Consider the following 17,629-nt stretch of genomic DNA (forward strand, 5'->3'; position numbering starts at 1 on the left):
CATTGAATATATAGAGCTGGCACAAGCTGTATTTGTAGGAATTGTTGGATTTTCCACACAACTCAAGCTACTCAGTAGAATTCTGGGGAAAATGGCTGCTCTAATCCATTTTCAAAGATTCATTTCACATTTGGCACTCACATAGAGAGATGGAGTTGACATCAGTTGGAATAAGAACGAAAATTTCAACAACATATCTGACACATAAATTTATAGCTAAAAAGGTTTAAAAGCTGATGACAAAACTACATAAACAGTCTAACAATCCTTCAGGTATTTTAAATGACCTGCTGTCTATTATTATTTATTCATGTATTGTTTGCATGTATTTATCTGTATCTTGTGGTCAAAAGTTACACAATTGGGCTACAAGTCCTGACAAATGCAATAAATATTGCATTGCCTCTGCCTCACCTGCATAGTGGAATTTTTAAATATGCAGTGTCTCAGAAGCATTTAGTCACACTGTGGTGTGATAGCTCTGAGAGGGTGTGAGGAGCATATGACAAGACTTGGGGTGATATGTGCTCAGTGAAGGAAAACTGATGTAGTATAAGGTGTGATGATAAATAAGGCAGAATCTCCAATTCTGTTCTAGTTTTTCTTATTGTGTTTTGTCTTATTATTTAACTTCTTATAGTTTTGACTTTAAGTAGATGCAAAAAAAAAAAATGCTTCAGTTTGTACAGTACAAAAGAAATCTGGATGCTCGCTGACAATGCGGCTTTATGTGGATTGCTTTGTAGTGTGCCTTGTGCAATGTAGAGCATTGTCTGTAGGGCAGCTTCTTTGGAGATGGGTGTTCTAGGGTTTTAGTGCCTCTATAAAAATGGGCTATACCTGTGATGATCCAGCCCACTATTGGAAGCAAAATATACACCTCAGAGCAAATTTACTGCTCCCTAGAATGTGATACCAAAGCAATTAGTGTCGGAGAGATTGGTAGGCATGAAAAATCCTTACAGCATGCCTTGGAGCCAATACAAAGGCAATGCATCTCAGTTTTATGGCCCAACTGTTTATTCAGTCTTGTTTGGTGTTCCTCTCCGAGACTCTGGAGTCAGTGGGGAATATCATGACAGGGCAATAAATTACATTTGAATTTAGCATAAAGTCTCCCAATAAAGCTTAGACCATAGGATATGGTATAACTAGTGTGCTGTATAAACAATGCCTGGATGGAAAATGTTTTAGCTTTTAATAGTGAAAGAGGAGAAAGTCACACGCTCGGCTGAAAATTTTTATGATATTAATCAGGATGTCAATAAAACGCCCTCCATCTTTCCTGCAGTATCAATCCCACTGCATGCCAATATATTGCTCTGCCAAGCTTTACAGGGTTTTCGGTTCATTTGTATTGACAAATCTGTAACTTCACTGGTTTATGCAGCTCTCATATCAGCATATGAGTAGTAATGAGCGGGGGACATAAAGTGTTGCTTAAAATAGCAGTGACATTTTTTTTCTTGAGCACTATCAGTCTTTACACAGTAGAAGCGCCATGAGATGACTGTAAATTCCCCCAGAGAGACGGCTTGGGTGTTTATGTAGCATAACAAACAACTCTAAATGTCATTGAGTAGACTTTTCCTGTGAAGGACACCAAAGCGACTGGGCTGCAATATTTGCCATGAGTGTGAGGGATTACTCGGATGCCTATAAAACAGCATGTAATCTAGCAGCCTATGGGGACGGGGACTCAGCCTTACCACAATGCTGTGAGGAACAGGCTGGTTCACTTGTTAAGTCGCTGTTTTTTTGGAAAACACACATGCACACCCAGATATGCAGAGGCACACAGGAACAGGCAAAAAGGCATGCGCGCATTCTCGCTGCAAAGCTGTTGCATTGATTGTGCTGCTGGCTTGTCCCATTGGACTGCAGTGCTTAGTTATCCACTTATGTGTGGAGTTTAGTCCATAAGAGTTTTAATTTCAGCTTAGAGTGGCAAGAAAGATGCAGATTCACTGCAGGGAAAAAAGGATTCAGGAGTGCAATGTGTCCAAATAAGCTCTTTTGTGTCGTTGGTAATTTGCTGTTTATCTTGCTGTGTACAGCTATTTAATTTTGTTTTTAGTTCATATTTGGACAGATAGAGTTAACAGCAAGTGAGAGTAATACACTTTCTTGAATAATTTGTCACAGCGCTGCTAACTTGTGTTTCATGTCTTCTAGAAATGGAGTCGCTGCTCCTACATTGGTATTAGATTTCATAAATGACAAAATCATGCAAAAAAAATAAATAAATAAACAAAAGCAAATAATAAAAAAATCCAGATGAATGGCTGAATTAAACAGATCACAAGCAGATCCACTGAGTGAACACAATGGATCTGCTGATACGTCTATTCAGCAGCATATTTTTTCCCCATTTAAAACTAGTAGATTAATGTTTTTGCTTTGTTCCCTAGGCAGCTTTTGAAATTAAAAAAAAAAGTCTCTTTTAATTTTCTGATGATGGGAAAGGTATACAAACTCTGTGTTCACTGGTTTGCATCCTAATTTCTATTCCACTGTGATCTAATTACACCATTGCCCAGCCGTATTCCTGCATTACAGCTTATTCATGGACAAACCCTGTGATCCATTGCATGATGTTGTCAATATTGGAGCCCTTAGTTGAATGGCTGAATTAAAGAGATCACATGAAATCTCTTGAATGCTAAGAACCATTGTGTTCCCTCAGTGGATCTCCCTGCATATTGTGTCAGTTCATCATAAACAAACAAACAAACAAACAAACAAACAAACAAACAGACAAACATTTAAACATGCCTAGATTCCATACCTATAGGGAGGGGCAAACTATTTTTAATGCTGTGTTAAAAATGCAACATGTTGATTATACCGCACAGACTGTAAAGATACTGCAGTCATACAGTCAGGGTTAATTGTTTTTATATTTTTAAATTACACCACGTCTTTTTTCTTCCTCTCTCTTTGCTCTTCTTCCACAGGTTGGTTCTGAGCACCTTCTCCAGAATGAATACCAATTCCTCAGATGAGTTTTTCCAAGCCACAAACCATGCGGAACAGACATTCCGGAAAATGGAGACCTACCTCCAGCACAAGCAACTGTGTGATGTCCTCTTGATAGCAGGGGACCACAAGATACCGGCTCACAGGTTGGTGTTTGTGCCTCTGTCTGCTTTGATTTCATTAATTACTTACTGCTTTAGATCAGAGTTAAAAAGAAGCTCATCTGGATGCACTTCGTTAAGATAGCAATGCAGGCAGTCAGACTTTGGTCTGGACCACAGTTTGCAATAAATTTGGTCAGTTTGATCTATATGGGGGATAATTGGATGAGCTTTGAAATTCAAAGAAAGTCTCTTCTGATTTTCCGGTGACAAGAAAGGTATGCAAACTCAATGTTCACTGGTTTGCATTCTAATATCTCCTCCGGTGTGATCTAATTACACCATTGCCCAGCCTTATTCCTACATGGACAAATATTGTGATCCACTTCATGGCATCTCTTGACTGCTGAGAACCATTGTGTGGATCTGCTTGTATGTCTATCCACACGGTATATTATGTTAAGGATCTGGTACGTTCCACAGTGCCAGAAAAGAAGTATCTTAGTAACTTAGTTGCCTGAATTTTTATAGCTGGATTTTTAAATTCTACTTTCAGATACAATCATGTAAAGCAAAGTTTAAACCATAAAAATCCATATTAGAAACCGTAAGCGCGTGTGAATGTATGCTGACTGATTTATTCATTCACATTTCCTTCATGAATCCACAAGCTTGTTGCTTGAGCTTGCTAGACAAATTAGTTAACATAATTACAAGTCTGACCATTGTAGCTATTAACATAACATACTGTATGTGGGATAAAATAATTTATCACAGGCTGACAAAGTGGAATCATACAGTGGTGGAAGGGGGCTATAAATCACTGTAAAATGGAATAAGTACACTGACAGTACATTATGAATATGGTGTATTGAGTCATGTGAGGCATGCAGAGCTTCATTTGGGGGCATTCTTAAAACCACAAGACCATAGATCTCCCACCATGTAACCCAATTCATTGATCTTTTTTCTTTATGGCAGATTGGTCTTAAGTGCTGTGTCGGACTACTTTGCTGCTATGTTCACGAGTGACGTGAGAGAGGCAAAGCAAGAAGAGATAAAGATGGAGGGAGTGGATCCAGAAGCCCTCAGATCCCTGGTTCATTTTGCCTACACTGGTGAGTGCTTATAAAGACATTCACTAGCCCTTGTAAGTAGTTATGAGACTTCTGAAATGCAGCATGATTAAAATGGATCAATAAGACAATTCATCATAGAGCTGGCAGACTGGGCAGGACTTCAACACAAAATTGCTTCTTTTTTTTAAACTGGGCAAATGGCTGTTTGGGAAATATGCTTTAATCAAAATATCCACTTTTTACAGTTTAAAAGTTGTGTGGTAAAAATCATAATAATGGCTATCCTTGTAAAAGATTTTAAGTGATTTCATTATTAATGCTATAATTTAGCTGTTGATGCCTTTTATTTGATTCAAATGTTAATCGCAAAACTGCTTCCATGCAGTTTCGGTCATGTGTTGTTTTTCATGTAGTTTCCATGTTGTGACATTGCAGGTGTCCTTGAGCTGAAAGAGGAGACCATTGAGAGTTTACTGGCAGCAGCTTGTCTCCTCCAGCTTTCACAAGTCATCCAGGTTTGCTGTAACTTTCTGATGAAACAGCTTCATCCCTCCAATTGCCTGGGAATTCGTTCCTTTGCAGATGCCCAGGGCTGTGTGGACCTGCTTAATGTGGCTCATAACTACACCATGGTAGGACTATGAACAGAGCCAGACCACATTTTCGTGGTGGGCTGCATTATTCAGATCATAATAAATAATGGGATTGCACTCATCATTGCGCGCACGCACACACACACACACACACACACACACACACACACACACACACACACACACACACACACACACACACACACACACACACAGGGGATTCTTTAATCATAAAAGACATAACTTTAATACGAATTTTTAAAAAATTTAGTTTCATTACTGTGCACTCACAGGAAGTAATAACCAACCGAGTTCCTGACACCGCTTGTTAGGATTTATTTGTTTAAGATATGCAATTACTCTACATTTCTGTGAGAAATATTCCTGTTGGATTAGGATTCACCCACATGTTCGTCAGATAATTTCTTGCTGGTCATGCAGAACTGACAGCACAAGACAGGCGTTATCTCCTAAAGGACATCTGCTCACTCTGTTTACACAGTCCCCATCCGAGACCAGGAGGTTAATCTAATCATAAAACTGCACAAGAGGCCCAGCTTCCTGTTCAGTAACGTCAGTAATGAGCAGGGATGTTCGGGCTTCCTGGAAGACTATCCTCTATCCCCTCAGCTGAAGATTTTTGTTTTGATAAGCTTGTTTTTTCCCATTACAGCACGGCAGCTTCTGACACCGTTTTCCTTCATGAAAGAATACTTTAATGTTCAGTATATACACGTTTAATATTATATAGTTTCATATTGCAATATTTTTCCAGCTATAAAATACTTTGATTTCCACACAGGATTTCAATTAATACTTGACAATTTCGGTTTTGTAAATGAATTCTGATCTCAGGAAAGAATAAAGAGCAGTCTTTGTTGCAAACCAGTGCAAATTAAATAGTAATCAAAAGTTTTTGGAAGGTAATTTTCCCAGCCTCGCATTAGTTTAAGTATTAGTTTTTCAATTACTCTTTCAGTTAAATCAGTTAATATCCTGTGCCGCTGGTCTCGTTTTCTGAGGAGTTTACTTGACTGCTGTGAGTCTGCCAGTATCTACAAACACATCCTTTTAAATGGTTATGAAACAAACTTGGCTAAGCTTTCAATTTTGTTGTAAGCTCTTCAGCATTTGCAGTTACAAATTTATTGGTTTAACGCAATGTCAAAGATTGAGCTGGATTGAGTTCCTCCCTTCTCTTTAGCACCAGAGATCAATAGATGTCCCTCATTTCATTAAGGCTCTCCTTGCTAAGCTCTTAAAACCTGCCCTCAAAAGATAGATCGGACTAACACTGCAATGTGTTGCATGTTGATGATCAATAGCATGCTTGTTTCTGGTTTCATGCTTTCTACAGTGAACACTCGATTTGTTAAAGATTATAATGATGAATCCTTTACTGCTTTGTTTAAAGCATAAACAGTGCAGAAAAATGGCCAAATGTTGGACATACCATAGATGCACATATGAGCAGGAATGTTTTATATATCATCTCTAATGGAACTGCCCAGAGACAAAGCCCTTGAAGAGGTAGCCATGCAGTGCTTTAATATTGCCTGGGCTTCTGGCCAATAAATGGAAGATTAATCTTTAGAAAGGCAATAGAAAACAGCTTCCATCAAACTTGGAACTGGACACACCATTGGTGGGATTGTAATGGAGGTTTCCAGAGCCTGTTTTTCATTAAAGACTTATAAAGGCTTATTGGTATCATGTATGATCAGCAGAAAAAATGCCATATTAGCTTAAGAGGAGGCTTTTCGGAGCGAATGCTCTATACCAGATTGATTTGTAGTCTGTTGTTATGTGGATCATTTTATTTACTGAACTAAGTTAAACAGATGATGGCTTCATCTGTTCTTTGGAAAGAAATAATTTGAGAAATGGAGAGCGATTCACTGCGGTTATCGGTTATTGGAGATAAAGACCTTCAAACTGGCACTCTCTATCTCTCTTCACGTTCATTTTTCTTCACCTCTCTGTCCTTGTGCCACTTGGACCTCAGAGATGTAGAAACATACACAGACACACACAAAATGCTGCACCAAGCGTACTCCTCGGCTAATAACTGATGATTATCTGTCTCCTCTGCGTCTCCGCTATGTTCCAGGAACACTTCCTCGAGGTCATTCAGAACCAGGAGTTCCTGCTGCTCCCCACAGCTGAAATTGTTAAGCTGCTCTCCAGCGATGACATCAATGTTCCTGATGAAGAGACGATCTTCCAAGCTTTGATGATGTGGGTGAGGTATGATGTCCAGAATCGACAACAGGACCTCGGGGTGCTTCTTGCTTACATCCGCCTACCCCTACTTCCTCCACAGGTGAGACAGCCGATCAGGACTGTAAGTCGCTTATGCTTGTGTTAGAGCTTGTGACTGATGATTCGGATGGTACAAGTCAGCTTGGCTTCATTACAGAAGGTGTGATTTGTGATCTTTGATACTCTGTCCAGGTTGTAACTCCTCATTTTATAACTTTGTTAACTTAAAATGAATAATGAAATGAATAGAAATAATAACTAACACGAACACAGTTCATGTGATGTAAAATTATGCTGTATTTCTGCAAGTAAGCACTGACTTACAACTTGGTCATCTTGATTTAAATAACCTAACAGGAAACAGATAAGCATTTTTGACAGATATGAAGCATGAACATATCTGTTTTTTTTTAAATGGTATTTTATTTTCACTGACAAATTTGCTTTCCAAAAGTAATTATGCTCAAGTTATTTTTTTTTATTATCAGTATGCAGGAAAGTAACCTGCAGCATTATTGTTTGCAAAATGAAAAATATGTGGAAGATATGATACATAAGGTTTTTCATCCATGGCTTGGGAGATGCCATTTGCTGCGAGGCAAATAAACAACAGAAATGAATCATTGTTTTTTTTCTTCTTCTCAAAACTGGTAAAGTTCTTTTTAAGTCTCGCAGGCATAGCGGTATCAATGAATAAATGCAAAAATATATGAAAGTGAAATGTCTGAGAAAACCCACATAAAAAGCAACTTCACTGCAGTTTCTGTAATGTGCGGAAATGTAAGAGTGCTACTATTTCTCAGAATAGAAAGAAAAGTTTAGCTCTTCTGCAGTGCATTTACAAAAAAGAAGTAAAATCATTAAAATACAGTGTGTTTCATATGTCTTTGCTGTTTTATCTAATTGCAATAATTTATATAGTGACTTCCTTTAAAGTAATAGTTTGATGATAGACAAAGATTAGATAATTTTGTTTTTGCTTTCACCCCATTTTAATTAAAACATATCATAATCTTAATTTTCAATGCTGTTTTGCAGTTATATATATATATGACATCTTTTCCAAAGGGATTTAAAATCTACACATTATATTACAAATACCATTCCACAAGAGAGATTTCTATAAATACCATAAACATTAGAAATTTTCGGCACACATTATAATGCAGCTAATTTTTATTTTCTTGAAATATAGCTCCTTGCAGATCTGGAAAACAACAAGATGTTCTCTGATGATCTGGAATGTCAAAAGCTGCTAATGGAAGCCATGAAGTATCACCTTCTACCTGAAAGACGCCCAATGTTTCAGAGCCCAAGAACAAAACCTAGGAAATCCACTGTTGGTGCACTTTATGCTGTCGGAGGAATGGATGCTACCAAAGGTATCCGACATAGCAACTTACTGAAAAGACTCTGAAGATGGCTTTGCCAGATGTATAAAAAAGAGAGAGCTAGCTTATACACAATTGTTCTAAGTGTATGGCAACACAGGTTATCTAAATTGCGGTATTTTGTTTTATTTCAGGCTCTACCACCATAGAGAAGTATGACTTGCGAACAAACACTTGGGTCCAGGTTGGAGTCATGAATGGGCGCCGGCTGCAGTTTGGTGTGGCAGTGATAGATAATAAGTTGTACGTGGTTGGAGGGAGAGATGGACTGAAGACGTCCAACATGGTGGAGTGCTATAACCCCATCAGCAAAGTGTGGTCCACCATGCCCCCAATGTCAACACACAGACATGGGCTTGGTGAGTGATTGGCATATAACTGGCCAACAGCATATTGTTATTTACATTGGCATTCATGCATTTTTAGTAGCATTATTACTATGTCTGTGTTCTGAAACTTACTTGCCTTTCCATGCACATACATGGAAAGAAAAATGTAGGAAAAACATGCCATACTTCTTTTTCAAATGGAAAGCTATAGGTAGGAAGAGCAGCAGCAAGCCTTCCATACAGAACAGAACAGGAAGCAGTGATAACAGCTCTGATGCTGGTTAAATCAGGCACAGTATAAAAGGAGGACCTAGGGTAGAGGTGGGTTGCAAAGTAGCTTGCAAATGCCCAACAACTGTAGGAAGTTAAAAAATATATAAATAGCACATTGCATATGAGATTTCCCAAATGAAAGCATTTCATCAGCTGAACTCTTTGCTACTGTAGGCTGGCACTGAGATCATCTTGTCTGCAAGGACTGTGGTTGAATTCAACTTTGTGACTTTGTCTTGAATATTATGCTGCCTAATGCCAACTAACTGGAATGATCATTTCATTACAAACTGCAACCCATCAATTTTCAAAAAAAAAAATTCATTAACTGCTTTTATTTCATGATGAAATTTTTTTTTACAAAGACATAACACATATGGTTCTATATGTTTCAGGTTTCAGCTCAGTTAACCAAGCAGATTTTTTGAAACACCAAAGAGGATACATATTTAGTAAGGTCACAATTGGTAGGCTGTTAAGAAATTATTTTTTTTTTGACATATACCTTTGATATTTTTTCCATTCCACTATCAAAGCTTGGCAAGCTGTGCTGGCCCTGCTCTTCCTTACCCTTCCCTGCCCAATAAATCTCATATCAGAAGCATTTTGATTCACAGTTGAAACACGTCTGGGTAACAGAGGAGGGAGATCTTGTCAAAGCATTCAGCTCACTCACACAGTGTGGTCGGAGGTATCAGCAAGCCCAGGAGATCACACTGTACAGATTACCTGTGCTGTCTTTGATCTTTCACGTACCAAATATCTCTTGGTGCTTTGCTTATCTTGTGCATATTTTCATTCTGAATATGTTTTAACTTAGTGTCTACCAACATCCCCGCATAGCCATTTCCTGCTGTGTGCTTTATGGGTAAAGAAAAGGAAAAAAACGTGTTGTTTTTTATCCCCAACCCACAAGCCAGTAATAAAAAGAAGCCTCACTACAAGACCAGTTTTCATTTGACAGTGTTTATGTCACTCGAGGTTCTCTGAATGCGGTCTTGTCCTCATGTTTCCTCTAAATAATTGAACTCTCACCAAAGGAAATAAGTGTTTTCATATAAAAATCCATTGTGCTAAAGCACCCTCTGCATTGACGCTGGTGGAAATAACCATTCCTATGTGACTGGGGGACGAGGAATAACAAAGCAGTTTTATAGTCTTCCTGTTTTCTGAATAGCTTTGGCCAGCTGGTTGACTCACTCTGCTCTGTTCTAAAATGAGAAACGTATCTCTGCTCAGACTCTCTAAGAATAACATTCACTTGGAAATCTTTGGACTTCTTTCACTGATTATTCTCTTAGATGTTTTAAGGTTTCTGTGTTCGAATACCTTTTTCATGTAATTTTGGCAAAAATGTTTGTTTCATTTAACCTCAGTGAGGTAAACACATGAACATTTGAAACAACTTAATATAATTATGCAGACAAAATCACACATGATCAAAACACGCATATAAAATATTAAATATTCTCTTTATTTCGTTATATTTATAGTAGCAAATATTTATAGCGTTTGATTTTTTCATATGCAGTATCTAATGGGACAATTCATCTTATTTATCTTTACAGCATTAATTGTTTGGATAGCATTCATTTCTTATTTCTATTTCTGCAGGTATTGCTGTGCTGGAGGGTCCCATGTATGCCGTAGGAGGCCATGACGGCTGGAGCTATCTCAACACGGTGGAGCGCTGGGACCCACAGGCCAGACAGTGGAACTACGTGGCCAGCATGTCGACACCACGGAGCACTATGGGAGTCACAGCACTTAATGGAAAGTAAGTTGCTATGACCCCCATCTTTGTCTAACCTGTTTGACTATCCCATCATAGCCTTTTAATTAAAATGTGCAACCTTAAACTTTAATGCAAAGTGTGCTATTGTATTTCCGCTTGCCTGCCTCTGAAGCCATTGCCCTCTGCAAATTAGTACTAAGAAGGCAGACATTTGCAGGCAATTCACACTTAAAAAGGAAGTCTAATTGGAGTATGCTCTTTTTTTAGGGTGCTGCCGTCCATAAATTCTACTTTTCTACTTGACTGAAGTAAACTTGCATATAAGGATAGCACAGTTAGTCTTTATTCCTGCACCTCTTAGTCAGTTTTAGCTATTGATTTGCTGGAACAAATGTTTTTGCAGGCAGTAAACTTGCAGCTGGATTTGAGCATGAAATAAAACAAGTATGGTTGTGTAACTCACAGTGCAGTGGTCCAGGAAAAGCTGGAGCACAGTATTAATGCACTATTAGTTCGACAACATTATACTTCCTTTGTGGTCTGCGTCAGATAAACTCCAAGGTGGCTGTGCAACAGTGCAGCTCGGAGCAAAGGCTGCTCTGATTAGTGTGGTAATTTATACAGTATAATCTAGACTCCATAAATGCAAAACACTTGATGTATTTGTTTGTATTAAATACCTTACAACACAATTTAAAAGTAAATTAGGCAAATAACAGACCAGCTTTCGGCCTAATTTGAATATGTTTGTGTGCTGAAGTAGAAAAGAAGCTGCTGCTCCTTTGAGCTACAAGCTACATTTAACCCACTGATGTTATCTTTTCTTATCTAAGAAAACTATCTTTGAAAAACGTTCTGCTCAGCACCGTATCATCTACAATCTGTCTTACTATCACTGTTCTGATAATGTTTAGATAACAATTCTGTTTCGAAGCACGCAGCGGCTACTCATTTGTCGAATATTCGTTCATAATTTTGCTTAATTTACTCGAATCTTTCAGACTATTTGCAGTTGGTGGTCGAGATGGAAGCTCCTGTCTTAGGTCGATGGAGTGCTTTGATCCACACACCAACAAGTGGAGCATGTGTGCACCAATGACCAAGAGACGAGGAGGAGTGGGTGTAGCAACATACAACAACTTCCTGTACGCCGTGGGAGGACACGATGCCCCTGCTTCCAACCACTGTTCTAGACTCTCCGATTGTGTTGAGAGGTCAGTAAATGCACGTCCTCATCTCCAGAGTACACAGAAGACAATGGTGTGTTTGGACTGATGTTCATTGAACTCAGTAATGGGTGGGGTCAAGTTAGGAAAATTTCTCAAAGGAACAAAAAGGAATTCCTCTTGATCCCCACCCTGTTCCTGCATTTGGAGACATGTCTGCATTACGCAATACCCTATTGTAGAGACCACTGTTGCTACACATGGTTTTATGTTATAGTATCTGGCACCATCTGGTGGCCACAATATCCTCTTTAGTCCAAACCTGAGGTAAACCCATTGGCGTGATTTAAATACACGTAACTGTTTTTTTTTTTGTTTTTTGTTTTTTGTGATAAAATACAGACATCATTTTTTCTAGGACATCACATTTTACTCAGATATTTATATATATATTCCCTCTTGTCATGGTGATGCACTGGTCAGTACTGTATAACTTTAGAGGTTTATACCTACTGGTTGAGTAGGTCCTTTCAAGAGGCTGAAACTCCAGATACACCCCTAGTACAAAGAACAACTTTACTGTTCTACCCACATGTTTCAGCCTGTAGCTGAAACAGCCTGTAGCATTCTGGTATTATGCAGTTCTTCCACGGTGAGTGTGTCTCACAAAGATAAAAGGTTGTGCAAACAGAGTAGAGATGTCTGGCACAACTTTCAAGGTACACAGAGCAGAGCAAAAGTTGAAAGCGGTACAGTGTTGTTCTTCCATGAAGAGCAAGTCTAAAACAGATAAAATGTTGCAAGGCTACAGGCTGAAATCTGCTGGTCAGGCAATAAAGTTGTTCTTCATACCGCATGTGTTGCTGGAGCTTCAACCTCTTTAAACTTTTGTTCTTTTCTTTGCACCTTATTAGCAGATGAAGTTGTGAGTAGAAGTTTTCAGTCTTCAGTCTTCCTCCTACAGTCCAAACACACATTTGGTAGATTAAGTGGTGATTATGTACTTGTGTATATGGTAGTGTGTAGTTCTCTGTCTCTCTGTGTTAGCCCTGTGACCTGTTCAGGATGTACCTTGCCTCTTTAACTTTGCCAACTGGGATAAGTTGGATGAGCCGTTCGATATACATTGTTACTGATGTACTTTTAACAAGCAGCACACAATACTTAATAATAACAACCACAATTCACACTTTTTTCCCATAGTGGACGGATTTTTAAACATTTGAGTGACTGTTTTGTTCATAAGCATAAAAAGTAAATCAAATGATGCCTCTTAACTTCCAATATGGACAAACAGATGAAAAAAAATCTTTCTGTGGAAAATTCTGTCTGATGAGTCAAGTTCTCCCTGGACCGAGCATCTGCCAGCTGCTTTTGGAAAGACAGCTTTGTCTTTTGCTTTAATGTTTCACTTTAGTTCTCTGTGACCATTCAGACATCTGTGATTAAACAGGAGGAACATAAGGCCGTTCCAATTAGTGGGGATGAGATGCTGTTAGACTGACTGAGTAAATGAACTTTTAGAGAAAATGTTGTTTCGCCATACTGAGTAATGTAATGCAAGGCCAGTTGTTCAACCAAATATTTTAATTACAGGTATGACCCAAAGACGGACACCTGGACCACCGTGGCTCCCCTCAGTGTTCCCCGGGATGCGGTTGGTGTTTGCCTGCTGGGTGACAGACTTTATGCAGTGGGCGGATATGACGGCCAGTCGTATTTGAACACTGTGGAGTCCTACGATGCACAGAACAATGAGTGGACTGAGGTAATTGCATTAACTCAATTTAATGAAACTGCAAAAACAAAGTTATGAAATATATTCCTACTATTTTAGATTAGAAAAAGTATGAAAAAAATCCAGCGGAGAAAAATAAATAGTTTAAAAAGTTATAAAAAGAATAAAACTTTAATAGAACTGCAGATATTTTGCTAGAACAGTTACAACCAACATCACCGCTTCAGTTAAATCTGAAGTGACTGAATCCTATCAATATTTTATAGTTGCTTTTCTTTTTGCATGTTTTTTTGGTTTAAATCTTGACCCTTTGACCTCCTTACCAGCATGAAGTAAAACAGGATTTTTTTAAAAAGCCATCCTTACATGAAAGACTGATGTGTACCTCTCTGTCTTCCTGTAGGAGGTCCCTCTTAACATTGGCAGGGCAGGCGCCTGTGTGGTGGTGGTGAAATTGCCTTGAGCGTTTTGTCTCAAAACAGCATGGGTAACAAATGAGGGAGCAGCAAAGAAGAGTGGACAAACAAAACAACAGATCAAGGACGGTTCCTTTGAGAGTCATGCTTTTATTTTTTCTTACTTTAACTCGCCTCTCCAGAATTTTCAGAGGGAAACACAGACAGAGCCTTGCCCATAAACCAGTGTTGCTATCATTAGTGGACATGCCTGCCCACTGGGAAGGACTTGTTCAGAAACTGGAATGCACTGCACATTCTTCACATTCTCGACCAATCAAGAATTTTCATAGACTCGGCCAAGCTGCGGAGAATCAGCGCCAGGCCTTTGTTGTACGGCTTTGTTATACTAGTTTTATGAAAAGTGATGTGAATGTCTGCAAGATTACATTTAAAACTTACAGTCTGAACAAATAAGCCAAACTCCAGGTTAGTTTACATTTCTACGCAAACATTTCGTACCAGTACCATCTCACACAATATATTTTTGGGATTAAATCTCCATTTATAGCCACTATAATGAAAATTGTTGTAACAAATAGAAATAACCGTACCAGTGTCTTTCCTCATGGGTGGTCAGAATCACTTCTGAAGCATAGGAGACCACTGTGAACACTGAGGGTTGAAGTAAAGCAATGAAATGATCTTTTTTTCCTGAATAAAATATTTAGACGTTTTATTGCTTTTATTTTGCTTTTTTTAAGCCTGTAGCTAAAAAACACCAAAGTCATTTGCTTGTTTTAGATGTCTTGTTACTAGTTACATGTTCTAAAGGTTTACAAATTTGTGAATTACAGAAAAATATATCACATTGATATTTCACATTGCTGTACAGATTTTTGTGAACTTTCTGAAATGACATTTGTGTTTATAGGATCATGCCTAAACCAGCGCCCTCAGATCACTACAGTCATTGCTGTTCATTTGGCTTCCTTCCTGGGCATGCTAGCCGAGTGAATGTTTCGTTTGATTTACATAATATTATATATGACGATCATTACCGTCCTGTCTGTATTTTTAAGGATATAAGACCTTCTGAGTTACATAGATCTTTTTTTTTTTCATCACAAACCCTTGCAGTGGAATCAGGTGCATCTAAACCAGCTATGTGAATATATGACAGCTTTTATTTTACACGTTACCTGCAGCACTAGGAAACCTGATTGCCACAGCACTTCACTATTGCAAATGTTTCGAATTTTTACATTTGTAGTTGGTATATAACTGTTTAGAAAAACGAAACATTACGACCTTCTTCTTAATAATTTGTAACTGTAATTCGAACACGTTCTGGGGCCAAATGCTAATGTTTTTATCATAATTTTGTACAGCATGAGAACCAATAAATAAACTGACTTCAGTCTTCTCTGCATGATCAAATCCATGTTTAGAGTTGTGGCCCCACACCGGGCACATTTTCATTACTCTTGTTGTTCTGCTTCAAGTAAACATAACCGATTCTTTGACTAAACAGGCTTGGAAGCTGCTTTGATGTCTGTCAGCGTTAACCTTAGTTTTGTTTTCGCTGCAGTGCCCTCTTCTTAAATCAAGCAAGCATGTTTGTTGATATTGCTGTGTTTTTTCAATCTCCCATCAACAGAATGAGGACCAAATGCTTTTGCTTGCCTTTGTTTTTTCCCCATTGTTTACCCTTCAAATAGTCCCTTCAACCCACCATCCTCTAGCTTGTTTGGTAAGATTTCAATCACTTTCGCATACATAATATTGGCTTATGTGTCCACGTGTGCACTTTTTTTTTTTTTTTTTTAATTTTCAGGAACCTGTTGGTGATTTTAAAATACACAGCATATTAGACACATAACAGGAAAAAAATCCCTTTTGCACTTTCCTTTTTTTCACGTAATGTAAAGATTAATCGTCTTCTCTAGCTTTCTATTTTTGTTTATCTGCATCTTTTCCTGCCAGAGCTCATGAGGGAAATCAATAAAAGGATAATAGCTTTGATCTAAACTCACCTCTCAAAGTAAAATGTGGAATTCCTCAGTATATATCTGTACATTAATTTGAGATGCAGTGCTGTGGAAATATGGGGCCATGATGATTAGAATTACTTTATTCAATTTGGTCCTGCGAAGATTGCAACAAGATGCAAATATACAGAATTCTGTATACTCATCTCATAGTTTACCTCAGTATTGCCTAATCTTTAACAGCACCGTCAGACTAAGCTGCTTTACCAAGTCAATCTAGTAATAGGTTAACAGCTGCAGTACACACATGGATACACACTGAATTGGCTACGTGACTGAACTAAGATCCACTGCCTCAAATCAAAATTTAATTCTAGTTTCAAGGGCCCAAGAAAATGTGTTTGTGCCACAACATGTTGCTGAACACCTCTGGAAAAATATATAAAATATTAAGATCCCAATGGGTGGAGTAGCTTGACTGTTTCTGAGCTCAGCCGAGATTCGTGCAGATTTCAATGCAGATTTAAACAATGAAATGTTTAAATTCGCATTCATTTAGCTGAAATGCAATGTTTAGCATTTTCACGCTGCACATTTCCATGCTGACTCTACTCGAATACATGCTTTGTTGCCTGGTTCCTCTGCTTCTGAAGCATTGCGAAAGAGCCGATAAAACATGTATGACTTATAAAATGTGCTTAAAGCTCTGAGAAAAAGACAAGTGGATTGTATGCACCATGAGAAAGCACAGCACAAGGTAGTAATGGGCGATCAGTTTGCAGTGCACATGTTCCAAAAAGCATTTGCAATGCAATATTTAATTCACTGTTTTCTCAATGAGGTTTAGAGACAAAATATGGAATATGCATCCCTTGCTTGAGTTTTGTTCCACCAGTATCCTGCACGCATACTGTAGGCTCTTGTACGGTGAGGTAATTCTATCATAAATTATCAAGAGAGGGTGCTGTTGCACTGCAGAGGATCTACTTACTAAGGCTAATGGCAAATCAAAATCTCCAATACCATTACTGTTCATAATAAATGTCAACCGGCATTAAGGATGCCAAGGACAAATACTTGAGCTAATAACCCTGCATAATTGTTGAGACATGATGATGAAATGTTTGGAAATTGGATGTTAAGGCAACTTGTTCTCTTACCTTCGAATGAGCGTTTTGCTGAGTTTTAAGGGGAGCTTGAAGCTTCTGAACGAGATGAGTTCTGACTTGTCAGGTTTTAAAAGGATTTTGGCTTCACAAAAGTTTGAACAATGTCTCATAATTGTGTGACAAAGCTTGACAGACTGTTCTATTTTTTTCCTTTAGGTCTGTGCCTAGCTTTTGGGGGATATATATATATATATATATATATATATAGTTCTAGGACTGAAGAAGCAACTTTCCCTCATATTTTATTCTTTTTGTGACAGCAAACAGAGATGGAAAGGGATGGGAGAAAGATGCAACAACACAGCATGAGTTGCAAACATTTTACTATATTGATTGTTGGTTGCGGAGACAGAGTATGTTTACAAAGTTTCTTTCTTATATAATAAGTATTTTTTGGATTTAGGGGACATTCGAGTTCTTGTAAGTCA

At 38.2% G+C, this 17,629-nt stretch overlaps 1 protein-coding gene across 1 annotated transcript in view; it reads left to right on the plus strand.

Moving 5' to 3' along the window:
* The window catches only part of klhl4 (kelch-like family member 4), a 29,141-nt gene extending 13,090 nt beyond the window's left edge, over window positions 1-16,051 (plus strand). The window contains exons 3-12 of the mRNA XM_086257992.1: window positions 2,958-3,125; window positions 4,062-4,198; window positions 4,595-4,791; window positions 6,863-7,075; window positions 8,210-8,396; window positions 8,540-8,764; window positions 10,622-10,784; window positions 11,744-11,956; window positions 13,505-13,676; window positions 14,050-16,051. Of these exons, the coding sequence (XP_086114118.1) occupies window positions 2,958-3,125; window positions 4,062-4,198; window positions 4,595-4,791; window positions 6,863-7,075; window positions 8,210-8,396; window positions 8,540-8,764; window positions 10,622-10,784; window positions 11,744-11,956; window positions 13,505-13,676; window positions 14,050-14,109 (1,735 nt within the window). The 3' untranslated portion in view covers window positions 14,110-16,051. The remainder of the gene's footprint in view (window positions 1-2,957; window positions 3,126-4,061; window positions 4,199-4,594; window positions 4,792-6,862; window positions 7,076-8,209; window positions 8,397-8,539; window positions 8,765-10,621; window positions 10,785-11,743; window positions 11,957-13,504; window positions 13,677-14,049) is intronic.
* Window positions 16,052-17,629: the final 1,578 nt, after the last annotated feature.

This window comes from Aulonocara sp. 'chitande type north' Nkhata Bay, linkage group LG2 (genome assembly GCF_057382095.1).
Source record: "Aulonocara sp. 'chitande type north' Nkhata Bay isolate Kocher_YH1m ecotype deep benthic linkage group LG2, A_spYH_male_GT1.1, whole genome shotgun sequence".
Taxonomy (NCBI): Eukaryota; Metazoa; Chordata; class Actinopteri; order Cichliformes; family Cichlidae; genus Aulonocara; species Aulonocara sp. 'chitande type north' Nkhata Bay.